This window comes from Neopsephotus bourkii, unplaced genomic scaffold, assembly GCF_033783945.1.
Source record: "Neopsephotus bourkii isolate Nb327-2 ecotype Australia unplaced genomic scaffold, CSIRO-AGI_Nbou_v1 NB_1792, whole genome shotgun sequence".
Taxonomy (NCBI): domain Eukaryota; kingdom Metazoa; phylum Chordata; class Aves; order Psittaciformes; family Psittacidae; genus Neopsephotus; species Neopsephotus bourkii.
The window spans coordinates 6,799,332-6,827,131 of NW_026902266.1; the positions used below are offsets into that span (position 1 = coordinate 6,799,332).

A 27,800-nucleotide genomic window follows, 5' to 3' on the forward strand; every position below is an offset into this window, starting at 1 on the left:
CAGTGTTGTTTCTCTGCAGCTCATCAGTATGGTTAGAGAAGGATTAAAGTTCCACAGGACTTAAAAGCCAATGGGAATTGAAGGTAGCCTTGCAGGAAGGATAGGGAGCCATTAATCCACAAAATTTTTCTTTGAAAGTGTGGAGCGAGAATAATGTCAGGAACCTGAAATGGGTTACTGCTGGAGATTTAGATTTAAGCTCATAAAACCATTTAGATGGGAATGTTGGGCTATAGAACCATGAGTTAGGGAAGCCTTAAGTTTCCAGCCCAGCAATTGAACATGTTATACCAAGTGGTTGTTGCTGCCACTGACCTATTACAAGTCTGTAAAACCAGCAGAGAAAGCACTGTAAGGCAGCTTTAAACAATAGCAACAAGCTCAAGCGACAGCTAAGAATATTGAGGATTGAACACTGTGGTTAAAGTTTATGAGGTCTGGGGTGGGAGGGAGGAGAAGCTCAGCCCTATATCTCACACCTTTTTTTCCTCAGTCTCTCCTGATGCAGTATGGGTCGAGACGACAGCTGGTAGCTACTATACACCCGGCTGCATAGTGGATGGGAAAACCTATCTCCATAGTAACAGAGAAGGCATTGCATGTGCTGCTCCAGCTCAGTCTGGGGAATAGCTGGCTAAAGACATCTGGTCAGTGTAGCTAATTCTCAGGGGAAATTAGCTCATTTCATCTGATAGTAACCCCAGAAACTTTTGACTTAGTTTAATAGTATGATGCTAAACACAAGATAGAACTGACTGGTTTAGCAGTTTAAAAAATCAAAGATTATGTAACTACTTTCAGATAAATATTTTTTTAAGGAAGGCTATTTCTTGTGCTCATTCCCACCCCCCCCCTTCTTCCCCATGGTAATGTTTCTGTGTAGTATGATGGCCATTCTTCAGTATGGGGTAGGTTTTAGGAATTTAAAAGTGGTTGGCTTTAGGAATTTAAAGGCAGTTTTCTCTTTGTAAATATTTATTTCTTTTGCTTACACAAACTCTTATTATGCAGTGAAGTCTCTAAGCCTTTCATCTTAGTGGAGCTCTGTATAGTCTGAGATGCTGTCTGTGTTAACATCCTCTAGAAAGTTCACTCCCCACACCCAAAATCTTGAGTCAATTAACTCTTAACTATTTTCAAAAGAAATACTCTAACAGCTTACACGGCTACAAATAAATTTCAGAATAACTGGTGAATATATGTAAACGTCTTGAGCTGTTTAAGATCAATGAAATAAATTACAGATCATATTTTTGTGTACAATATAGGAAAATTTCTAATTGATTTTGCAGAACAAATTCTGCATCCAGTATGCAGAGATCATACTGAGGTGGTGGTTATGTATGCTGTTGTGTTTTTTAATTAACCAGAAAATTTTACCAGCTCATACTATTCTGTGTAACATTTAGCATTTTGGAGGAAATTAAAAAGAGTGCAAACTTTTTTCCATTTGCACGTGAGGACATCATTATGGTTTTTTAATGTGCCAATAAAAGAATGTAGTAGACAACAGCTCTTCTATATATATAATGCTTCCAGAAAAGTGTCCTACAAGAAGCCCAAGAGCAGCATTCTAATTGTGTAGGGCACCATCTCCCACCCACTATTGACACCTACTTCTGATTGTATATACTTGACCTCAGTGGGTTGTTGTGACCATGGTGAGCTGAAAAACGAAAATGCATGGACAGGCCTAAGCCTGGACTGTGTATCTCCTTTGTATTTATTTGATAGAAGAGCTGTCAGTCTTTGAGAAGCCCTACCCATGATTTCTGTTTGAGCATGTGTGTTTGAATGAGAAGTTTATTCAGCTCTGCTGGGTAACAGCAATAAATGATTATATTCAGAGTAAGAGCTGTTAGCTGCTGTAATTCTTAAGAAGGATAGGGGTAACCTAAAGATCTTGACAGAAATCTGAGAAATGCTTATAATAAACAAAGGGGCCTGAGCTTCCTAAGACAAATGAGACAAGTGCAGCAGATGTTTGAGGGCCCCAGATGGGTTGTATAGATGTTAATAAACCAGATGAGCTGAAATCAGTTAATGAAAGAAATTTAATCAATCCGAGTTGATTCAAGAGGTGACTACATGATGGATACATATTCCTTGTTGAATGACAATTCATTGGTTTGCTTTCTCTGCTGAGCTCATGCTCTGATGAATCGAGTTACATCTCTCTGTGGAGTTAAACCATTCAAACTAGGTGTCAGATTTTTTTTTCCCCCAGAATGCTTCTCTTTTCGACTTGGAAACAGTCATGTAACGATGTGAAGAAGTACATGGGTGGGTGGTGGTAAGGATGTCTTTCCTGTTTCACTCTTAACTTCACACTGAGTTTCATGCCAAGTGAACTGCCCTTGAAACTGAAAAATAAACCTCTTGGTTTTGTAGTTTAAAAAAGTTCTTTCTGAAAGTGATTTGCATTTAGTCTTTTTTTTTTTGTTAACGTAGGTTACAAGAATCAATAGGAAAAATTATACTTAATCATAGAAAACTGATGTTATTACAGAAAAAATTATGATGCTAAGGAGCTTTGGGCATCTTGAGGTGGATGGTTGTTTTTCTATTGGGGTTGTTTGTTTATTTCTGTGAAGCTGAATGGCTTTGGTTGAAACTGTCTTCCTGAAGCTGGACCTTGACAAAAATTAGAGAATCCCAATGACTGTGATTATTAGCATGAACTCTTTTTTTTCTCGGAGTGTAGAAATGGTATTTCTTTTCTGCTGGGCTCCTTATTTTGGCAACGCTTACAGGAAATTTAAATCTCCTCTGACATGCCTGACCTTTTGATCTGTCCAGATGAAACTGTGAATTTGGGAGTTTTGAGAGGGAAGCTGGAGATAGACAAGGTAATCACATGGACCTCTCTAGGGAGACAAGCCCAAAACTGAAAGCCTTCATAAACCTCTCATTCAAGTGAGAACTGATGGTAAACATCCTCTGCTGTTTATACCATTGCTCCAATCTGGGAATACTTCACTGGATAATTTAAATCAGTTCTTCTAGGCTGACTCTGATTAATTTTATTTTTATTTTTTTTTCTGTAGCTTTTAGCTGTCTAAAAGTTACGTTAGGTAGTATAAGCCAATCGCATAGGCTTTCACTTCATGGAAAGAGGCACTCCAGAAGGCATCGTTTATTACATCTTAAGGTACTTGGGACACTTGACATTAATTTCCCCTTGTATGTGCCTATTTCTCTCTATTAATTATAGAAAAAGCTATGCATGTTTATCTTATGCAAATACTTAGAGTTTTCATTCTCCATGAAGTCACTTTCTAGCCAGGAAGTTCATACTAACTTAATCAGTATCAATATTGTTTGTACAATTGTTTTGTAGTTAAAGACATGCTTGAGTTTTTTAAGTTTAGCTGATATTTGTAGTATGGTACAGTTACATTTCTGATGCTTGAATACGTGCTGGCTTTTATTTGTGTTTTCCTTTCAAGAAGCATAAATCATTATGTGCCTCAGTACTCAGATATATGTAGTGTAAGGGTGTTATCTTCCCTTTTCAACAGATAGGTTCAGCTATGCTTGTTGCAGATTGCAGCTCATTTCAAGGGTCATCCCATTGACTTAGATGGGAATATACAGTGGAAGAGGTGCTAGAAGTCAGCTGTCTGTGATGTACAGGCAGTTTAGTGTTAAAAGTCCCTAACAGAAGTCTAATACTGTGATCCAGATGAAACAAAATGTCAGAATTATTCTTCCTGCCAAAACTCTGAATAGCTTCATTTATTATTGAGTCCTATGATCGTGTTGGCTCACAGGCAGAATTGCACAATGGACTGAGCAGCGCTAAGAGGTACAACCTGAGCAAAAGAGGAGCTTCTTGGCTCTTAAAGAGGAATAGATACTTCAGTGGGGTTCCTTTGAGCCTGAATTCTGACTATTTCACTCAGTCAGAATTCATAATTTATTTTATTTATTTTAATAGTAAAACAAGTTGAAGATTGAAAAAGCCCTACTTTTCCTGCTTTGAAGAGTAGAAAGAAGTACAGAACATGAAGTAAAGTTAAAAGGAACTTCTTGAATGTTGTTAATGATCCCAAAAGTAGGTTTTAATTACAGCCAAAACAATGCAGCTAGAATTTCCATGGAAAACATGAGTACAATAGCCAGTTAGTATAAAGATACCTCCAGTTTGCAGTAGGTCCCCCCATGCTCCTCAAAGCTTGTTCACCTTGTTCTCCATGTAAAAAAAATAATAAAATTATCCATGCTTAACACTACGTTTCAGATCGAAACAAACATGACTTTTCGTAAGTCTTAAGAGTCACATGGTGGAAACTACTTGGTGTTGCACTAAGAAGTGATTGCTTATTCTATAACCACTATTGTTTGCTATCTTTTTAAACAGAAAATACTCAAAGTAATTTCAGATAATTCTCACAGCCTTCAAATAATTCACGAAGTGTTTAAAAGAGAGCTTTCATGGTGTTTTTCAGAGTGATTTAGCACCTGAGATGAACATATTTCATGTCTTTATAGCGTGAAATATTCATTACTGTTACTCAAAAGGTGTGAAACCACAGATAGCATTACCAAAGAGTTTCTACCACATTTTGAGTACCGTAAAACATGCTGTTTAAATAGACACGTGTTTTTGGCTTTAGCAGTTTGCCATTTGGGACAAGTAATCTGGTTCATGATAACAGAATTTTCTGATGTAACATGCTAGGGGCAGATTTCTGATGAGGAAAGCTTTATTGCTGGACTTACTAAAACACACGTTCATGTCATCAGCTTTGGTATCCCAAGTGTAATAGCTTATAAATATTCAAATACCCAGTTACGGGACACAGCCTTACCATACTTTTATGTCTGGAAGGTTTCCTTTGGCCACCCAGATGATGAGGAAATGCATATTGTACACAAAGCAGTCCCTTATGTGCTTTTGTAGTGTAATGTAATTGTTATTAATTATACCCTGAACACTACTAACAATTGACACTTCTCTTCAAATCTAAATGTGCAATGTGTTGTGTGTTTGGGAAAGGGGAAAACACGAGGTTGTCATTAAAGCCATTTTTAGTAGAGCTAGAAATAGGATGCAGATCTAAGCATGGCAGGCCACTTATTTCATCTACTAAGAAGGCACTTTTCAAATGGATGAGTTTGGTTTTGCTGCCTTGCTCCCTTCAGCAGAGGAGGACAGGCCCATGACCCTGGTTTCCTTACTTTAGCCACATTTACTGATACTTTAAGATAACTGGAAAATTATCCAAACTGAATTGCAGTTCAAGTAGTCTCTTATTCCTCTAAGTTCTGTAAGGTTGACCCAAACCTTTGACGTTCTGTCACATCTAGAAGTCTTGGCCACTTGAGGCATTGCTACTTTTGTACAACCATTAAAAAAGGATATAACCCAAACTCTTCACATGCACTATTTAAGTGCCAGTATTTGGTTGTTGTGTATCAAGACTCCCTTTTTTCCTTCCCCTCAGCCCTAGAAAAGAACTTAGCCTGGTAATGATGTATTATGCATACCGAGAAAATACTGCTTTAAAAGAGTGATTTACAGTGGAAATAACATTATTCTCTCTCACAGTATCACAGTATGCTAGAGATTGGAAGGGACCTCAAAAGATCGTCTAGTCCAGTCCCCCTGCTGGAGCAGGAACACCTAGATAAGTTTACAGAGGAACGTGTCCAGGCGGGTTTTGAATGTCTCCAGAGAAGGAGACTCCACAACCTCCCTGGGCAGCCTGTTCCAATGTTCTGTCACCCTCACTGAGAAGAAGTTTCTTCTCAAATTTAAGTGGAACCTCTTGTGTTCCAGTTTGTACCCATTGCCCCTTGTCCTTTCATTGTTTGCCACTGAGAAGAGCCTGGCTCCATCCTCGTGACACTCCCCCTTTATATATTTATATACACTAATAAGGTCACCCCTCAATCTCCTCTTCTCCAAACTATAGAGACCCAGCTCCCTCAGTCTTTCCTCATAAGGGAGATGCTCTACTCCCTTAATCATCTTAGTTGCCCTTCACTGGACTCTCTCCAGCAGGTCCCTGTCCTTCTTGAACTGAGGGGCCCAGAATATTCCAGATGAGGTCTCAGCAGGGCAGAGTAGAGGAGAAGGAGGACCTCTCTCGACCTACTAACCACCCCCTTCTAATACACCCCAGGATGCCATTGGCCTTCTTGGCCACAAGGGCACAGTGTCGGCTCATGGTCATCCTGTCGTCCACTAGGACCCACAGGTCCCTCTCCCCTACACTGCTCTCTAACAGGTCGTTCCCCAATCTATACTGGAACCTGGGGTTGTTCCTGCCCAGATGCAGGACTCTACACTTTCCCTTGTTATATTTCATCAAGTTATTCCCTGCCCAACTCTCCAGCCTGTCCAGGTCTCGCTGGATGGCAGCACAGCCTTCTGGCGTGTCAGCCACCCCTCCCAGCTTAGTGTCATCAGCAAACTTGCTGATAGTACACTCAATTCCCTCATCTAAATCATTGATGAATATATTAAATAATACTGGTCCCAGTACTGACCCTTGAGGCACTCCACTAGATACAGGCCTCCAACTAGACTCCGCCCCATCGACTACAACTCTCCGGCTTCTCTCCTTCAGCCAGTTCACAGTCCACCTCACTACCTGATCATCCAGACCACACTTCCTCAATTTAGCTGTGAGGATGCTGTGGGAGACTGTTTCAAATGCTTTGCTGAAGTCGAGGTAGACCACATCTACCGCTCTGCCATCATCCATCCACCGTGTTATTTCCTCATAAAAGGCTATGAGATTGGTCAAGCATGACTTCCCCTTGGTGAAGCCATGTTGACTGCCCCTCATAACCCTCTTATCCTTGATATGCCTTAAGATGGCACCGAGGATAAGGTGTTCCATCACTTTCCCGGGGTGGAGGTGAGGCCGACCGGTCTATAGTTACCCGGGTCCTCCTTCTTGCCCTTTTTGAAGACAGGAGTGACATTTGCTTTCCTCCAGTCCTCAGGCACCTCTCCCATTTCCCAAGACTTGGTAAAGATGATGGAGAGCGGTCTAGCAATGACCTCAGCCAGTTCCCTCAGCACCCGCGGGTGCATCCCATCTGGACCCATGGATTTATGGATGTCCAGATTGCTCAACTGGTCTCTAACCCATTCCTCATTGACTAAGGCAAACCACTCCATTGACCTGACTTCATCTGAGGTCTCAGAGGTACAGGACTCTTCAGGACTGCCTCTGGCAGAGTAGACAGAGACAAAGAAGGCATTCAGTAACTCTGCCATCTCTGTATCTTCTGTCACCAGGGCACCCGTCCCGTTCATCAGTGGGCCTACATTGCCTCTGGTGTTAGTTTTATCTGCCATGTATTTGAAAAAGCTCTTTCTGCTGTCCTTGACCCCTCTCGCCAGCTTTAATTCCAAGGAGGCCTCAGTCATCCTAGCTGCCTTCCTACACCCTCTAGCAGCAGCCTTATATTCCTCCCAAGTGGCCAGCCCCTCCTTCCATGACCTGGAAACCATTCTCTTCCACTTGAGCATACCTAGCAATTCCCTATTTAGCCACGCAGGTCTCCTGGCCCTCTTCCTTGACTTCCTACGTGTTGGGATGCTCTGATCTTGAGCTCGGAAAAAGCAGTCCTTGAACGTCAACCAACTATCTTGGGCTCCTTTACCTTCAAGCAGCCTTGCCCATGGGATTTCCCCTAGCAATTGCTTCAAAAGGCCAAAGTTTGCCCTGCTAAAGTCCAGGGTTGCAATTCTACTTGCTATTCTACTGACCCTACCACACAAGATCCTGAATTCCACCATCTCATAGTCGCCGCAACCAAGGCAGCCTTCAACCTTCACTGCTTCGACCAGACCCTCCTTGTTAGTGAGGATGAGATCCAGCAGCGCATCTCTCCTGGTTGGCTCATCCACCATTTGCATGAGGAAGTTATCATCCATACACTGGAGGAACCTCCTGGACTGCGGCTGGGTTGCTGAGTAGTCCTTCCAGCAAACATCAGGGAAGTTAAAATCCCCCACGACAACCACGGCCTGTGACTGTGAGGCCGCTCCCAGCTGCCTGTAGAAGGCCTCGTCAACTTCCTCACCCTGATCCGGTGGCCTGTAACAGACCCCCACAACAGTATCGCCCCTGCCAGCCTGCCCCTTAATTCTCACCCACAGACTCTCAACTCGCTCGTCATCTGTCCCTGGACAGAACTCAGTGCATTGTAGCTGCTCTCGCACATAAAGAGCAACCCCACCACCCCACCTGGCTGGCCTGTCTTTCTGAAAAGGACATAGCCCTCCATGGCTATATTCCAGTCATGTGAACTGTCCCACCACGTCTCTGTAATTGCCACCAGATCATAATCTCCTGACTTATCACAGGTTTCTAGCTCCTCCTGCTTATTTCCCATGCTGCGCGCATTGGCGTACAGACATTTCAGGGAGCGAGCCGAGCACACCGATTTCACCCTAGGATTATAGGAAGCCTCCCAGGCTTCATCAATTCTGGAGTGCTGCCCCACAGAGGCAAGGCCAGCTACAGACCCATCCCCCTTCGAATCTAGTTTAAAGCTCTCCAAATGAGCCCTGCTAATTCGTGCCCCAGCTTCCTTTTGCCTCTGTGCGATAAACCTTTCCCACATGCCATTGTCCAGACTGGTGCCCTATAAAACCAGTCGTTATCAAAGAATCCAAAGCCCTGCCTGCAGCACCAGCCTCGAAGCCAATCGTTTATGGGCTGAATTTTCCCATTCAGTCCCACATCATCAATGGAAGATGGAAGGAGTGAGGGGAAGGTCACTTGAGCCCCAGACTCTTTCACCATCCGCCCCAAGGCCCCGTAGTCTTTCTTCATCCCCCTCAGACTGCAGGAAGCAGCTTCCCCCTCACCTGTATGGAAGACCAACAGCAGGTAGTAGTCTGTCGGGTGCACCAGGTTGGGGAGCACCCTGGTGATATCCCTGATCCAGGCTCCAGGCAGACTACACACTGCCCCCTATGATGAGGGTCAACTCTGCATATCGGACCCTCTGTTCCTCTCAGAAGGGAATCACCTACTACAATGACCCTTCTTACTTTCTTATCAGAGGCAGTCTTGAGGTGTGAAGTCGACTGCCTTTTCCTATGTGGCCTTGTAGGCAGGCCTTGCACCACATCCTCACCTACCTCTCCTTCAAGATCCAGGGCCTCAAACCTATTACGGAGGGACACCTCGGGAAGCAGGGCAGGAAGGGAGGAGGGCTGCCCATGATGCTGAACCGGAACTCACTTCCAACCGTCATCATCTTTTTGGTCCCCTACCTCTGCGCGACAGCTACAGGGCAGGGGCTGTCTTGGGCCATCCCTCTCTGTCTGAGAGGGCAGGGGGTCCATCCCCTTTTGGGGGGTATCTCCCTGGAGCCGTACCAACCGGCCTGCCAGGGAGTTACTCCACCATTCGATCTCCCTTTCACACTCCCTGATGCTCCTCAGCGTCTCAACCTCCTCCTTAAGTTTAGCCACCAAACTAAGCAGATCTTCTACCTGCTCACACCTCACACAGGTGGAATGCTGTCCTCCCTCCCCCGGCAGTAGCAGGCTCTGGCATTCCCTGCATCCAGAGACCTGAACAGCCACAGTTTGGGACGGGGTCTCTGTCTGAGTTGCTACAGTCTTCTTACTGCTAGCTCTCTAGCAGTCGCTGCCCTCTCAAAGGCTCTTTCAAGTCAAGGGGCAGGGGGGTGGTCGCCGTCACCGTGGGAACGCCCCCCACCACGTCAGCCGCTCTCTCGCAAGGACTGCTGGGGCTTCAGGAATCGGGAAATGTCAGGAATTCAGTACTACTCTCAGTAGTGACATGACGTGAAAAAAGTCATGTTTCAGTTGTTTGTCACATAGAGTGGTGGCTCGAATATTGGATTAGTAAATACTAAGGTTGAGTAGCTTTAAAGCAAGGAGTTAGCTTTCCGTATGGTAACCTCTTGCTTCATTTCTGTTAAGACAATTTGTACAAGTGCTGGTTCTTACGAGTTCCTCCATTGCTGAACAAGTATCTTTTTGGGTGGGCTGAGCATTTTTGATTCCAATAGGTAATTATAGCTCTCTGGTTTGGCACCAAGACCTTTGCTGTCTAGCCTAGACTTACAGATTTTTATAATATCATATCTAGCACAGCCAGATCAGGCTTAAGCAGGACAGGCACACTAAAATCAACTTCCTGAAACAGTGAATACTGAGAACTGCAGAGAAAGGTATAAAGGGAAGGCTAAAAAATGAAATGATCTTTTGACATTTAAAAAAACCCAAAACAAAACAGTTTTTATAATTACTGCCAGAAGTTGTCTAGCTGTGGAGTCAGACTGCCATTTGCTTAATCACATAAGGTATTGGAAAATATGTTTGGAAAGTAGGCATTTCCAAAGATGTGTTTAATTTAATTCCTAATTTGAGCAATGGTAAATCACACATCAAAGAGAAAGACCTAGAAAATTCAGCTATTTCTAGAAAAAATTGTATCATGAATCACCTGCAACTACAGCTTGCATCAAGAGCAGATATGCCTCAAGCCTTAGAAAAATGAGTGCAGTAGGAATGAGATAATACAAACTCCTGCTCCACTGCTACGAGCTGGATATTCTGGTATGTTAATGCATTTAAAATGCATAACCAGTGCTTTGGCTGTTCTAATAATGTATATTTTAAAGGGGGCTCAAAATCTGTCCTGCGTTGCCCAATGTTTCAGCATAGAAAAGGATACTCTGTCTCTAAACCACGCCTCTTGTGTCCATTCCTTTAAGTTGCAATTGCTTTTTCCTTTTCTAATACTGCTCCACAGAGAGGATTCTTCTGATTGGGTGCCTGCTAACCTATTTACTGTTGCATAGTGTTTAGTTTGTTCTTGACATGTCCTAGGCATTGTTTGTATAAGGCCTCTCCTTTTCCAAAATGTATTGGAGTACAGTGTTGCTGAATTCTGCCAAATACCAGTCAAATTCATTCCATATAATGCTTATCAGTTTCCTGAGGTATTTGAAGTCTCGAAGCTCAGACCAGCTGCCACTAAGAAGGCCATGGCTTTAAGATTTATTTTATTATTTTTTTTTATTCCAGCAATGAATAGTGCACTTGTTCTTTATTTGTAAAGGGAGCAGGGGAAGGGTAATAGTGAGCGAAGGGTGTTTCACAAAGCTGGAGTTCTCCCTTCGTAACTTTGAATTCTGCAAAGAGCTGCCTCTGCACCATTTATTTATGTTGGACCCAACACTGACAGAAACATGAATCCAAGTAAAAGTATAAGTCTGTGCACAGAACGGTAGCTTGGTTAATGGGGTATGCAACTTCAGAGAGATCTGGTTTATATCTTCATTTTGCAAATGTAAGTTTAGTTTGGTCCATTTGGAACATTATCAAAGCTCTAGAGAGAATTTGCACCGAGTTAATCATGTGCTTTGGTTGGTATAAATTAACTTCCCGTTTTAGTATGCTATAATCCTGATGTGCTGAATGATAGCCACAACTGTTTAAAGCTTGCTGATTGCAATGAGCTCAGGAAATTGGCATGAGAAGGAATCTGCTTGCCTTCAGTATGTGAAATGTATTTGCCACTTAGCTGAAAATGCTGACTTTGTTGCTTTCAGTTAAGTTTATTTTGCATGTGGAATAGTTCTTCTCTCCTCCTTCACAAATTTTAGAGGCAACTGTAAAATGCTGACTGAATGGGCTGTGTACATACGGCATCTGAGAGGTTTTTATTAGCTGAAACTAGCACATGTGTTTTCCTGTGAGGAGTATTAAGTGCCTGGACTACAGGTTTAGTGTGTGACTGTTTTTGCAGCTGTGTGGAAGAGCATGATGCGTATTCCCTGGAGCAGGCCTGAGAGAGAGCTCAAGTATGTTGAGGCAAAATCAGGTTGTCTTTATGGGAATGTCAAACAGAAATATGGCACTTGAACTCTTATCAACGCTGAGCCTGATACCAGTAACTGAGCAGCTGTCAGGTGTGTGAAATGAATGCCCTGCTTCTAGCCATGCAGTGTTTTGTTTCAGAACTTGACAGCTTTATCCTACAACTCTGTCCTCCCAGTCTGCAAAAAATTTTCTTTTTCCTTTGTTATCTGGAGGTGGTTGAAACCAGTGTTAGTCCATTTAAAATTTAGTTCTTGTTAAACTGTTTCTGAAGAGCATGGTCATTGCTCAGGCCAGAAATCTTGGTTTTGGAGGATAAATTTTGAAAATACTGCTTCTAGAAAAAGAGGATGTCATGAGTATATGTAGAGATAGGGGTAATGTCCTGCTTTTTGTGACCTTTCACTCGTCTGGAAATGTCTTACTTGTGGAACATATATCGCATCCCAGAGAGGGTTCCATAAAGCTGAAAACCATGTAGAGGAGGTGGAAGGGTAGAGCTGAAATCCTGAAGCAAGGCTGTGTAGCAGTCAGTACCATTTTGTACCTCCCTTCTCAGGGGGAGAGCAGGGCTAGGAGGGAACGTCTTGTCTACACAGGAGAGGTAGGAAGAACTTAATCTAAAAGGGTTCCTAATTGATGTACTCTATACCAGCTTTTGCTGGAGCAAGTTGTTGAAATAGCTTATAGTAACTCATGGGGTTTAGACATGAGGGCTTCATGATGTTACTCCTCATATCCAGGTGTACTTCCATCCACAGTGCTACTATCTCATTTTGGAGCATGTGTGTGGGAGAGGATGGTCAGAAAAGTGGGTTTCTCTGATTTGGAACAGAGTTAAAGACTGTGCATTTTTTGCTCAAAGCTGTATGAGAAACCTGTAGCTGAATAGCAAGTCCAGCTCTGAGCTCCTGTCTTCTAGGCCTCCCAGGCTCCTGCTTACCATGCGAATGAAGAGGGGCATTGTACAGCTTGTGGGTGTGTTTTATCTTTGGGCTTTAGACAGTGCCCTTGAATTGAGAAACTGTGATAATGTGAGAATGTCTGGGCTGTGGGTAAGGGTGAGATGGTGCACATGCAGTACTGTCAACTTAGGGGGAATGACACACTCAAAGAACTAGTAGAACTTTGGAGATCAGGTTTACCACAGAGAGTATATGTAGATATCCTTGGTCAATTGGTGACTTAGAGGGGAGAGAGAAACAACAAAAGAGTGAAATTAATGTCATTAAAGCTTATTTTCTTACAGTTTTTGTTTTGCAAGTTTCTAGAGAGAAAAATGTTGCTCTGAAATGTGTTATTTCATAATGAAAAAGTATTCCCTTTCATGCCTTAAATATACAGATGATTCTGCAGAAGTACATCTTGTCTTTAAAACCTCCATACATTTAAGAAAAAAAACCACTGAAATGTAAATATGAAATGAAGCCTGGTTTGTCTGAAATATGACTGTTGTAAACCACAATTTTTTCAAGAGCAAACATTGTTTTAATGTAAAAGATAATTGAAAACTAGTTCTAACTTCTCATCCATACCAGTGTTTTTCCTCTTCCTTCCTTTTCTAATAGAATGGAGAGATGAGAAAGGAGAAAAAATGAATATTCATAGAAAGCTTAATATTATTTTCCACTTCTTAGTGGAACACAAATAGTTTTTTCATCAATAATCTTTCTACTTTGTTTTAAAATGTATTGTTGCTGCCTGGCTGCTATCACAATATGGCATCAAACAAACAAAAAACGTGCATCAGTATGTCAGATACCACTGGATTTCAAGTGTTGATGTTACCAAATTCTATAGCAGATAACCATTACCATTACGTCCCCTTATAAGTACATAAAGTGAAGCTTTTGCAGCTTAAGCTGGGCTGATAATGGCTGGATTCTCCTTTTTTTTTGTGGCTCTGCTTTCAGATAAGAGATATTGTCCTTTTCTCTCAGAAAGGAATAGCGTTGTAGCTGTGATAGTCTGAGGCTGTAAGAGAAATATGGCTTGCTGGAAGACACAGTGCCCTGTCATTTGTAGCTGGAGAAAAACAGGCATGAAGTACCTTCATGAGGTGCCCCAGTAAGTTCGGTGTTAGCTGTGGAGCAAAGGAAAGACTTATGAACTGCTCAGTGTAGGACATGGTGGATACAAGGTAGCTTTTCTAAAAATAAGAAAGGTTATTCAATAAAAAGCATTCAACAACATACTTGATAGGATAAAAATAACCACATCAAGTAAAGTAGCCACTGTGTAAATATTGTTAATATGAAAAGTTGTCTGTAACATAAAAATGTAGAGCACTTGGCTTAGATTGTTTTTTTTAATATTCTGTAACAGTTTCTTTCTACCCTTATTAGCATATTGTATTTACTAGTGAACGAGTATGCATCTTTGTGAACTGTGTGTATATGCGCTTAATCTGAAGTAGGTGAACAGTTCTTTTGAACTCAGTGAGTTATAAAATAAAGCATATGCTGCACTGGGCAGAAGCCAGAGCATTTTTCGCTTTGAAGGAGAGGGTCCTGTATGAATTCCTTTTAGAGACTTTGATGAAGGCCTGAATAAAAGGTTCATGAAATAAACAGAAAGGAGTGGGTTCTTTTAATCATTTTTGCACCAGTGTTAGCATGTTGACACTTCCATATGACTCTTGCCATATAGCATATATATACATTGGGTTTGAAGTTTGAAGTCTAATTCTTGAGCATACTTTGTAGTGGGGGAGAACTCCATTCTAAAAGTAATACCGTAAACCAAATGTGCAAGCCCAGCTTAATTTACTTCTGTAAATTTCCTGGTGATTATCATCAGCAGCTAAATTCAAAAGCTAAAGATGAAGCATTATGATGAGACTTGTGTAGGGTGACGGTGTGGAAAGTTGTTCTAATGCAGCCGTGCTCTGAGACCATGCCTTCACGTGCAGAGTTACACCACTGACATCTGAGGCCTTTTGTAGTTGGTGGAAAAAATTCAAGTGTCTGTGTTTGGATTTGGCTGAAGCCAAAGTGAGAAGAGAGCTAAGGAAGTCAATGAAAGGCTTTTTAAATGCACCTAAGGGAGTTAGGTGCCCAACTCCTATTGAAATTCAATCGGATTTAGTTGCATGGAGGCTTTGGAAAACCTCAACCTAAAATTACAGGCCTGAAGTATTCTTTATTGGTCGCAGTCTTATTGTTCTGTGCTCTCGGCACTGGTAAAGGGAAAATAGAAAAGATTCAGCACAATCAACTCTTCTAACTCTGTCTCATAGTAAGCATGTTTTTTTTTCCTCAGAGCATGCACACTCACCTAAATATTATTTCATCTTAATTGAAGACATTAAATAAGGATTCTGTAATGGTCTCCAGTAACTTCTTGGGATTACTTACGGACCTCTGAAGACAGAAAGTGATACTGATTCTGTGTTTTTGTTTTCTGTTGTCTGTTAAATCATTTGGTGCCGAATATGCTAGATAAAGAATTTTAGCAAGTGATGCTAGGCTTTTTGAAAAGAAGGAATACCAAGTGTTTTGGCTCTAAACATTTTGTTTAAACTTAGTATTATTATTTTTCACTTGAAGATGCAATTTACAAAATCTTTGGAAGTCTGGAGATAAAGTAAGGGGAGAAAAATCCCCAGTCCTAAATAGTGCTTTTGGCACTTGCTGATGTTCAGTAAATCTTAATATATATATGAAGAACCATGTATCTTTTTATTTTTCATCAGTGCTTCATCAAATTGGGATTTTTACTTTATTGAGCTTGGTATTTGTCTGTTTGCCTGGGCCATCTAATTTTGCTGTTCTGTGTATCTTAAAAAACACAGTACAGCTTTCAGGAAAAAATCCTGCCTTTTTCAACAGAACAAAGAGGGGCCTCTCTATACAAAGTGAGTGAGATTAGAAGAAACAGTTGCATATGCTGCTGTTAATTTGCATACCCTGCTTGGGCTATATGCAAGTGCTGTCTGAAGCATTTTGAAAGCCCTGATGTGTCAGGTGAACAGCGTGCTGTGTACTCTAGCTCTCTCTGAGCTAACCTGTAGCCTGCAGTGTTTGTTTTTTGCATGCTGCCTTCATCTGACTGTATATGTAACTTATTGGTCTACATAAGAGACACATTCCTGCTTTTTTTTTAACCTTTTGGTGGCTGTAGAGGGTATGCTGCATCCTGCTTGTGAAGATGCTGAGCCTGTTTCTCTGTTGCTCCATGCAGCTCTACAGCCCTTGGCTGACGCAAGTGTGCCATTCTTCATTTTGCATTAGCATCAGCAGATCTATTGTCCCCTCTCTTGGCTCCTTCAGAGTCCTTGCCACAACTTCTGAACAAAACTTTTGGCAGTGTCCTGCCTCCATTACTGATGCCTGAGATTGCAAGGAGGTTACTGGTCCACTGTACTGTTGGCACACAAGCTCTGTAGCAGATCTCTTCTTTTGCCTTGCCTTACAAATAGGTATCAGTGCAAGTAGTGCCACAGGCATCTTATAGATGAGGTAATGCTGCTTGGAATGCTGTCACTGTAAAAGCTATGGGAGAGCTTATTTCCTGTTTAAAGGAGTTAATAGGAACTTTATCATCCTTGAATCTAAGAAGCCAAATTTGAAAGAATTGCGGGAATAATGTTGATACCTCCAATGAGGGTAATGTGTTAGAGCTTACATATCTTATGATATGACAGAGATGGGTAGGAGTCATATTCTCAGTGGAAAGTTAGGGTGGGAGGAAATTCTTACAGTCCAAGAAGTATGTACTTCTGAGGCTTGGAAGTCATCCCCTTCATCAGTGTCTCTTGTTGTGCTTGTTACCTCCTTTTCCTTTTAGGGTACCCACCTCTATGGCAGATAAAATAAGCTGTATGTTATCTTTGATTTTTTTTTGTTGTTGTTGTCAGTAGCCAGTTGGAGTAATATGGTGGTACGCATTGCCTCCTTGCTCCTAAAACATGCTGTGTTTATGGAGCTCATTGAAAAAAGTCTATATTCAGAGTAAAGGCATTCCTGTTCATAACAGGTTTCATAAGACCTCATATAGTCCTCCCACATCAAATGATTGCATGAACTTCTTTGGTGCTCCATGAGCAGTTACAGCTTTGAGATCTACAGGCAGAGCCTCACTCAGTATATTCTCTATGCAGAAGCTTTCTCAGCATCCAGAGACAATTTCTTTATCTGTTACGTAGTTGGTTTTATGGTGTCATGATCCATTCTATGTCAGGGTTTTAACCTAAGCTATTAATCTATTTGCTTAAAAACATCTTCAGCTAAATTTAGGGACTCTGTCCTTTGTTTTGGAGTTGCTACTTTATATTATTTCACAGTGTGGATGTTGGATGCCTCCCAATATTGGATTGCAGCTCTTACAATCCAGTGGGGGTGGAGTAGTAATGGAAGGGCTTTTCAAAATGCATTTAAGTAGCAAAGTAAACCAGATAGTTGCTTTGCTAATATAATTGTATGCAATTTTCATAGGTCTGACTCTCCAGTCACACAGCTGATGGCTCTGGTTCCTCCTTCACTTCAGGCGCAGTCCTTTTCATAAGTAACTTTTCCCTGTTGTCCTCTGGTGGAAGGGGCTTTCTTGTTCTTTTGCCTAGTGGCATCTGGAAGTTTGTCAAGGTGATAAAGTGTCCTTACCCATAGCAGGTCCAGTTCTTCTGTGTAAGTCAAACCTAATACATGGGCTTTTCATCACAGCAGTTCTTTGAGGCCTTCTCTGTGTCTTCCATATGTGGGCTTATTATGAAATTGTGATTAATCCATGGGAACTGTGGAGATGTGGTCTGTAATGACAAATAGCATGGATATGCTTGTCAGGGGACTGTGGTTTTCTGGATCCTGCCTAAGTTCCTTCATCAGGTGATGACAGCTGTACTTTAGCCAAGTGGTTAAGTTATGACAAATCTGTCTCAGGCTGAGGATAATTTTTATGTTTTGGTGGCTGTTTTATTATACTTGAAGCAATTCCGAAAGCCAATCACATAGTACTGGATCAACTCAAAGGAACTTCTGTTTCCATGTCAGAATTTTAAGTGAGTAGTGAGATGCACTGAAAAATCTCTTGTTTTCTTCTTCTGAGACTCCGAAATGGATCCCTCATGCTGATCACACTCTTGCACCAATGCATCAGTGAGCACTGAAGCTTCTTTACTGATTTTTATGAGAAATATTTCATTCTCTGGCATGTGCTAAATGGCTACCTGGAGATCTGTTATACTTTACCAAGCACTGTACCACAGTAGAAATGCTCAAGGCTTGTTATACTAGAATTACATGTTCCTTTTAATTGAAAATGTTTTGAGTTTACATGTTAGAAGTTATTTGCAGCTGGAGACTTACTGACATGGGATTCCTCAAGAAAAGCAATCCATACGTGTATCTCATGTCCATCTTCTCTACCTTTTCATCCAGAGTTAATCTGATACTTGGCTGTGTTGGATTGTGTGGCTGAGAAAGCATAAAGATGGCATTAAGCATATGCCTGGGGTGAGCAGGAGGGACGATAGAAGTGAGGGTACCATGTACAAAACAATAATTTAAAGGAAAAAAATTCTCTTAAGCAAGAAAGCTCGTAAGCAGGAAGGTACTCAACTGTCACATCTTAGAAGGATCTCTTTACCATGCAAGTGTATGCTTTTTGTCTTGGTGGTGTACTTTTGTTTTCTCCTTGTAGAAAGGAGATTGCTATTAAATTGATTAGGATTGAATGGTACCTTGCACAGCGCAGTTCTTTTGTGTCTGTAATTTTAACCAAGAAAACTCTTCTACTGCAATTTAATCCCCACCCCCACTAGTGTTTTGCAGGCAGTTATTTTTCTCTGTATTTTTTCCATTTTTTCTTATTAACTGGAATTAGCCCTGATTAGCATAAATGATCTATGGCCATCAGGTCAGCATGCTTCTAGTTAGTGTAAAGTTTCCTGTTAAGCTTTTAATCAGGAAAATATAGGCAATATTTTAGTAGCTCAGGAAAGCATAGTTTTCTAATATGTTTTTTTCTTGTCTGCAGGTGTCTGGCCACTAACATAAGTGTGTAATTATTTATTACTTAGAAATTCATCATCCTTTCCCACCCCTGGGAGATTACTTATTAGATTTATGCAACACAAGATATTAAAAACACTTTTGTCTGTCACACAGCCACGGGCAGGGGAGGGGAATTTGCCAGTTGCTAATGGATACCTGGACGTTTTGTGTATGACCATGAAGAACAGCTTGTGCACTTTCACCCCTGATGTTCACTGAATAACTTGGGTCTCATTTAGGTCAATAAGCCTTTATCAAAATGTCAGGAGTGAAAAATGTGTCTTGGTGTAAGCCGACTGGTCGTTCCCTCCAGTCACCGGGGTCTATAGGACAATCAATGTTCTCTAAGCTTGTCTGCATGTCACGCAAAGGGCTGGATGACAGTAACCATTGACTGCGTGTCTGTCGCATTGTCTTTGGGCCAGCCCCCATTTGCATACTTGCCAGTGTGCCTGTTATCCAATGAACCATGGAGGGCCTTTAAAAAACATAGGTGCACAACTCCAACGCAGATTTCCTACGCAGAGAATACATGCTTCTTTAAAGCACAATCCAGGCTTTCACTTTCTGCCTTCTTGCTATAAAACTGAAGCTGTGATCCTGACAAGGCTACGGTGCATGGTCCGAGTACTACTTGTGGTTTCACAGTTCTAAAACATGAACTTTCCTCTGGGTTTTTCTTTGCCTACCAAGAAATTTTTCTTGTTCTTCTACTTTTGGTAATTGCTTTTGGGGATATCTGAACAATATTATCTGTGCTATCACAGACTATGTGAGGCCATACATCCCTTCCTCAAATTAGTTATTTTGAGTGAAGGACAGTTTTTGCTCCCTGTATGGTTGCTATTGTCTCTTGTTATGGGAGTTTCCTCTATGGTAGTGATAAAAGGAGACATGCTAGCCTTCTGCATACAGAAGTCTATGTGGATGTTAAGACTTTATTGACCATATCTGTGAAACGAATGCAATCACCTGATCCAAAAAGGCAGCCTCTCAATCTTTATTTTGCTGTGACAAATCTACAACACCTCATGTAAAGCTGGGCTCATAATTTTGCCATTCACTATAGGTTTATAAATGACATTAGGTAAAATTGGACAAAGGAAGAGTTTCATTGTTTTTGAAGTTTCTATCATAAGACACAGGCTTTCCTTAAAATGTCTGCTGCAAATGCCATTTGCTTAGATTTATGAACTTCATTATGACTTTATTTTATTACAAATATTTAATAATAATCCTACTAAAAAAATGTTCTGGTGGATCATTTTAAAATGAAACTGTAGAAGAGATTCTTGGATGGGTTGAAAGGTCTGAGCTTCATGTTTATTTCAGCCAACAATCTGGACAGTTTCATTATATCTTGGAAATCTATCTGGAGTACAAATGACTATAAGCAATTGTGATGATTGTTCTGCTGCATCTGACATCTCACACAGGCTATGAGATTGCCAAAACTAAACGAAAGAGTCCTGGCTAATGTTCACCTAGCTTTTCTGGAAGTGTCACAGAGCTGGACTTCAACACTGTAGTGCCCTGAGATTAACAGTTTATTTTGCCATCAGGAGACTGGCTTTTTAAAGCCACAAAAAGGTAATAATGAATTAGACTGATGCATAACGTTTTTTCCCCCTCTTTTTGTTGTACACAGATCTATGATTTTACTCAGTATACAGGGCAATATCCCATGGATTTTTGAAGCTAATAATAATATGACTCCCATTCATCTTGACTAGACTAGGATTGTATCTTGGTTATTTTAGTTAATTTATGGCGTGGTTTAAACCCAGCCAGACAGCTGTCACTCACTCCCCCCCCCTCTTGCCCTCCCCCTACTCCTGGAGTGATGGAGAGGAGAACCGAAAAGAATTCAACTCCCACGGGTTGAGATAAGAACAGTTTAGTAACTAAGGTATAACACAAATCACTACTGCTACCACCAATAATACTAATGATAAAGGACATAACAAGGGGAGAGAATACAACACCTCATCACCAGGCGACCGATAACTCGCCCCCCCAGCCCGACCAAGCACCAACTGATACCTCCTCCAACCCTGCAGTCCACTCAGCCCTTCCGGGTAACTCTGAGTTACATCCTGGGCATGACGTGCTGTGGTGTGGAATACATCTTTGCTCAGTTTGGGTCAGGTGTCCTGTCTCTGCTTCTTCCCGGCTTCCCCTCCTCCCTGGCAGAGCATGGGGCTCACAAAGTCCTTGGCCAAACCAATACATCATTTTTATCAGCTCTGCTCCCAGCCCGAAAGTCAAAACACAGCACTGCACCAGCTACCAAGAAGGAGAAAAACGACTGCTACTGCTAAACCCAGGACATTATAGAAAACAATCATAGGTGCCATCTTGATTCCCATTTGCCAGTCTGCTATGAAAAACAGTGATGAACCATGTGGAAATGTCAGAAGGCTGGATAAGAAGTTCAGCACCATGTCACCTTCTCTGCACTTGCTCTTTATATTAAATGACTTCATGAAATAAGCATCTTGGTTTTATAATCTGCATTATCCTATATAAGTGTGATATTTTATGATTGTTTTTTCTGCTTTACACTTTCCATATGCCATGTGTCATGTGCTTTCAATTACAAGCCACTGTTACTGTTCCAATTAGTAGATTCTGCTGTAGGGTCTGATAGAGAATGTGACCAGTCATTAATCAAGTTGTCCAGTAAAGACTTATTGCAGCTCCCTGATACTCAAGGAAACCATGCTGTGTATGCTGTGCACAACCAGCCTGTAGAAAAGCAAGGTTTATCTGCACTTTAGTAAGTTCCAAATATGTCACAATTGTTCCTCTGTCTAATCAACAAGAATGCCAGATGTCTATCACCTATCACTTTGCATGCATTTCCAAAGTCATACCTTAGCATGGGTCTGTGGCTAACACATCGCTTGATACCAGCAGTGTTTCAGGACTAGACCCCTGTTTCTGCTGAAGTCTCTATTTGTTGACAGGAGGGTGGGAAAGGCATGCTATGTTTTCAGTGCACCTGGAGGCTGACATATTGGTAATGGGTACGAGAAATCTGCCTTCAGTCCATGTGAAATGAATGAAGACTGAAAAAGTATAAATAAGTGGGAGGTTAAGCTGATACAATGAATGGAATGTGAAGCACATCTCTTCCAAAAGTTAAATATGCTACTAAAAAGACTCAATTTTTTGCATATAGATTCTACTTGTTTTCTTTGGCTCAGTCAGGGAACCTTTTGTTTGAATTAGACCAAGTGAATCACACAGAACGCATTCCAGTTTTAATACATGTAGACAAGCCAAACAGCATGTAATGAAATATTTAAACTTGCTTTTAGTCTTTTCTTTCTTTACTCTTACAGGTTTTTCTGTGTTACTTTAGATCATTTCAATATATTTGACATTTTTGTCACCTTGCAAATTGTATTTTAGTGTTTGTTAGTACACTCTGAAAAAAGATGAAAGTTGTAAAGTAGAGAATTCACCTAGTTCTCTTTCTGTTTCTTTTAGGAAATTGTATTAGTAGTATTCTTCGGAACAGAATATGTGGTTCGGTTATGGTCAGCAGGATGCCGCAGTAAATATGTTGGAATATGGGGAAGGCTTCGGTTTGCTAGGAAGCCTATTTCAATCATTGGTGAGTATGCACAGCTTGCAAAGTTGATGTAAACAATGAGTAAAACTTGTTCTTGAAAGTTTTGAGGAGTGGAATTCCTACAGTACTTGAAGCCAAGTTAAAGTAAGAGCTCTTGTCATTAGCGTTAGTGTAGATGCGAATTTCCTTTCAGGAATCTGTGGCGCTGTCATTTGAGAGCAAATGTAGCTTGGTTTGTTTTTCCGGAAGAGCAGTGTTTTATTTTCACAAGTGATCTGAAGTTGTGCCAGAAATAAGTTGGCCATAGTCCTGTCCCCTGTGACCTCAGGATCCCAGGCACTGTACAATAGCTACAATTGCATTATTATGCTGAACAGCTTTTATTTTTTTCTGTCCCCTTTCCACCCCCCCACCCTCCCCCAGCAGCCAATTAAATAGTTTATTATGAGTTTATTTTATATGTTACAGCAGAGATCTTTTAAGATATATAACATCTTCATTTGGGGTGACTGTTCAAATTGTTACAGTAACACTGACAGTGGTTCTAGTCTTGCAGAAGTATTGTAAGATGCTGCTAACTCATTTTTTTAATTGACTTCTATTTTCCAGATTTAATTGTAGTTGTTGCTTCTATGATAGTTCTTTGTGTGGGCTCTAAAGGTCAAGTCTTTGCAACCTCAGCTATCAGGTAATTATATGCAATAAATGAAAATAGTGCTGAGTAAGGTGGGGGGGGGGTCTCCTTTTTTATCTTTTTTTTTTTTTTTTAACCTCTTGTTCTGAATCTTGTGGGAGAAAATGAGTCACTGCTCAGTCATGTAACAGATCACCAATCATATAAAGGTGTGAAAACAGTGATCCCATTAAGTGTAAAGGAAATGCAATTTTTCACATGTTGTCTGGTCATAATGCATTTATGTCAGGTGGGGAAAGAACCCCTTCTCCATTTCCCCAGCAAAGTGGGCGCTACCCAAATCCTTGTTTAGTTTCTTGGCTAAGTTTTGTAACAACTCTTTTGTGCTTCATGTCTCTGTCTTCAAGCTGCTTCTTCATAAAATGCCTGGTGGTTCTGACTTCCTGGTGGACTGAATTTGCCTTATGCTCAGGAAAGTCACACCACTTCTTTTTCTTGAATGTTATTACAGTACATGGCAGTGTACTGTGTTCTGCACACTAGCTGCAGTGGTGCTTTAGGATTGCAGTGACTCTCATAAAAAGAGGATTTTAAAATATTACTTGACTGTCTACTTCAAAATGCCTATGAAATTCCTCAGAGGTGAGGAAATCAGCTCTTTAGTTAGCTGTTTCTGTATGTTGTTGCCCATCCTGGCAAACAGGTGAAATACGAGTTGAATGATTTCTAGAGGCATTCACAGTTTGTGTCCAAAGTTCTTGAATCCTTGAGTTATCCTTACCAGCCATGTGTACAAAGGTCTGTCCCTCTCATACAATCTCCCCATGCTGTCTTTGTAACAAACAAGATGAAAGATGGGTGAATGGAGCGAAAAAAGGCTGCTAAGTTTAAAATAAAGTACTATGTCTCTCTCTAAACAGTCCTTTGGAAGAGGCAGCCTTCCTGTCTCTGCCTCCATTTCTTCTCTTGTCTCTTTGGTCTCTTCATTCATTTAAGAATTGTGTTCCAGGGGCATCCGCTTTCTGCAGATTTTGCGAATGCTGCATGTTGACCGTCAGGGTGGTACATGGAGACTGCTGGGATCAGTAGTGTTCATACACAGACAAGTAAGTTGGGGCACTATGAGGAATGCCATAATAATTAATGCAAAAGTCCTTACATTAAGAACAACATGTATGCAGACATGCTGATGACGTCAAATATATTCATTGTGGAGGCAGGCAGTCATTTATTTTAACCAATTATGGTGGTTCTGCCTTGTTCAAGGGACAGAAAGTTCCTTAAAGATTAAAAATATTTACCTCCACTTTGGCAAACTTTTGACTTGTAGTTGAGCATAACCACAGGAAATGAGACTTCTGAAAGGTAGTCTGAGTATTTCTAAAAATACCTATCTGAATTCCAGAGTTGTTTTCCATGTGGCACTGCCTGAAAAAATTACCCAACTACTTTTTGTTGAACAAAAGTGTAATGAGTCATGCTTGCAGGTGAGAAGATTGTTTTGACTGTGTTAGCTCAGTGGATTTTTGTTAATTGGCGCAGCCAACAATTGCTGTCAGTGTTTGTTAAGTGCTGAAATGGCGTTCTTCTGTTCCATTATCTTTTAGAAACCATCAGTGATAGGTAATATAAATGTCTCAATAATATTATAAACCGATAGAATAGTTAGGATTGGAAAGGACCTTAGGATCATCAAGTTCCAACCCCCCTGCCATAGTGCTGTTATTTTGATTCTCTTGCAGGAACTGATAACTACACTCTACATTGGATTTCTGGGCCTGATTTTTTCCTCTTATTTTGTATACCTGGCTGAAAAAGATGCTGTAAATGATTCTGGAGAAACAGAGTTTGGCAGCTATGCAGATGCGCTGTGGTGGGGAGTAGTAAGTATGACAATTTCAAATGTCTTAAACATAGCTGACACCTTCAAATGGGGAGTAAAGTTCAAGTAAGCATGGAGTAAGAGCAGCACTTGAAGTGGCCTATTCTGTACTTTAGTACACTTTCTGGTTTTGTAATTCATGAAAATAAGAAAATACTATTGATGATCAGTAGTTTTATTTGGTAGTTATAGTCTTATGTAATCAAAAGTGAACAGAATATGTATACGAGGTGTAGAAACATGTAGTCTTATTTCTTTATAGTCTTCCCTTCTGTTATAGTGATTATTTCTTCCTTTCTCACTGTAGGGATCAGCCTTCTAAGGCGATAAGAGTCTTGCTGAATCAGGGCTAGTGTTTTGGGGTAATTTTGAGTGTGTTTTGGGGGGGGGAAGTTTCTTGTTTTTCCTTTTTTCTTTTTTTTTTTTTTTTTTTTGTAACCCAATATCTATGGCTTGCAGTTTGGTCTGGGACAGGGATTCCCTATTTATCAGAACAGACTAAGTCCAGAACAAGGAACATCTGAGATACTTAAGGAATCCAGGGACAGGGCTGTTTTAAAGTGATTATATTGCTTTGGAATCCACTTAGTATCCTTACATGGCATTTGTCTGTGCTATGTCAATGTATAATCTTGCTCAGAGATTTCTCAGGTTTCTTTAGGGTGCTGTCATAGTTTGTTGTGGATGTGTCTTTAATTCTGCTAATAAATTTCTGCTTTCTTGCTGTTGCTAGTGACAGTTGTCTCTGTTTTTGTTTACTATAGGTACTTACTAGTTTGGTTGCTGTATTCTGGAACTATATTTGAGTAAACATTTTAATTTTGTTGCTTTTGCTAGTAACAATTCCCTCTTTCTTTTCTCACGTGATATGCAAACATTAGGTTGGCTGCTCTGTTCTGCAATTGTTTTCGCTTTCCTTTCCCTATTACAATTCAAAAAAAGATACTTTTTGGAAGCTGTTTTTTTGTATTATTGCCATTCAAGCAGTGACCTGGTTTTATCTGCTTTAGATATAGGTAGCTTAATAAAACAGTCATCCATCGAGTGGAATCAACTAATGATTCCATGCTTACATTTTCAAAATGTGCTGATCTTCTGGCGTCTTCTCATTTATGCTTTAAATCAAAAGGCACTGTTCCTTTTTTTGTTAGAAACGAGACTACTAGTAAGTATATGTGCAAGAAAGACAGGACTAACACCTCTTTCACAAATAAAACATTTTTTTAAAAGAAGTTTTTTAAATAAACCTCTTCATGTGCATGTGCTTTTATAGTCTCCTGCCTACAAACAGTACCACTTGCTGTTTCAGGAAGGAAAGATGTATTGATAAGCAAGTCTACTGCAGGTCTCCTGCTGCTAAAATACGTATGTAGCCATTTTTGAATACAGTGGGTTTTGTTTAGGTTACTACTAAGATTTGCTGCAGAATTGTTTCCTCTTGTTGCCTGCCACAGTTAAATACAGCCTCTCTTAGGATCAGAAAATTTGCTATGTAGGGCAAGGAAGTGGCCTTCTGGCAAGTAGCTTTTTCAATGCCTTAATGTCATCACAGCACTTTGATTTTCCAATACAGTGATCAGATGACTCAGTAACAGTGGCAGATGTAGCTGCATTTAAAAAAAAATGCTGTCATTGGTGTTTTCATTAAAAATTAAGTATGTGACAGATTGACTTACTGAAAATACAGTAAAGCCTTCCTTAGAAGCAGTATGATCTGTCAGGATATTGAAATATTCTCCTTTCAGGGAATTATTACTCAGTTAATAGGCATGCCAGTTATTTTGTCTAATTACAATGAGCTTATTTAATCAATAAGTTTATTTGTGATAATATTCTTTCTCCGTTATAACTTTTGTTATGTTGCAGCAGGCCACTTGAAGTGTGAGACTGCATTCAATGAACACGGTCCTGTAATTTCTGTAATATTAGAAGTAGAATTTGGTGTTCTTGTTCTGCTCTAAACATAGATGCTATACTTATGCTAAAAGGACTTAGCAAAACAGAACTGAACTGGATTCAGGTCCATCCATTTTTCATATTTTGATATTACAATATTCTTCATGTTTTCTGCTAGGAAAAAGCCCTGTAAGATTAGGAGAATAACTTGGAGGTGTATCAGGATGCTTCTCAAACTCAAAAACCTCAAAGTGTTAGGTCTCAAAAGTTTCAGCTTTGCTTTAGCCCAAATTTTCAGAATGGCTTAAATACCACAAATTCTGGTCACTGAAGACGTGTCTCAGTCTGTTTTGAACTGGACACAAAGAAGAGGGTATTTCACAGCTCCTGTCTCAAACACTGTCATTGATAGTTGACCTGTGTGGCAGTGTACCTGATCTCACTTCTCTGAAAGCGCATTTACCTTACATAGAGAATGCTTCTAGAAGTAAAGTACTTGATAATGTTTTTACATCCCCTTTCTCACTCTACAACATTGCACTTTTTTTGTTGTATCAGAATGTCTGCAATGCTAAACAAGTTGCTTGGGTAGCAACAATAGGATATGTAGCACAGCATAAAGTAAACCATATTAAAGGTCTGTGTTACCACAATTCAATCTGGAATCGGGTACTTTTATATTACTGTGCTTTGCTGACTGCAGACATACTCATAGGGTGCATAACTTTTAATTACATGTTCTTCATTGTTGTTATTTATAAATCTATATTGCTTTTCTATTTCCATATGTAAATTGGCCTCCTGGGCTTTATTTGAATTTCCTTGAGAACCCTGGGATGTAGCCTATTCAGTGTTCCAGTTTATGAGCTTCTTGAAGAAACCCAGGGTTACCTTATGGCATAAAGACTTGTCTGTTGTTATTGCTGGATTTGAATGCAGCACATGTTCTATAAATAATCCTGCCAATGCCTGCATATCTGAATGTC

The 27,800-nt window shown here is 40.6% G+C and overlaps 1 protein-coding gene across 5 annotated transcripts in view; it reads left to right on the top strand.

Moving 5' to 3' along the window:
• KCNQ1 (potassium voltage-gated channel subfamily Q member 1) overlaps window positions 1-27,800 on the top strand; it is a 404,325-nt gene that overhangs the window by 109,208 nt on the left and 267,317 nt on the right. For all 5 annotated transcript variants that reach the window (XM_061342452.1, XM_061342448.1, XM_061342450.1 and 2 more), the window contains exons 3-6: window positions 22,318-22,444; window positions 23,012-23,090; window positions 24,046-24,142; window positions 24,779-24,919. In XM_061342452.1, the coding sequence (XP_061198436.1) occupies window positions 22,318-22,444; window positions 23,012-23,090; window positions 24,046-24,142; window positions 24,779-24,919 (444 nt within the window). The remainder of the gene's footprint in view (window positions 1-22,317; window positions 22,445-23,011; window positions 23,091-24,045; window positions 24,143-24,778; window positions 24,920-27,800) is intronic.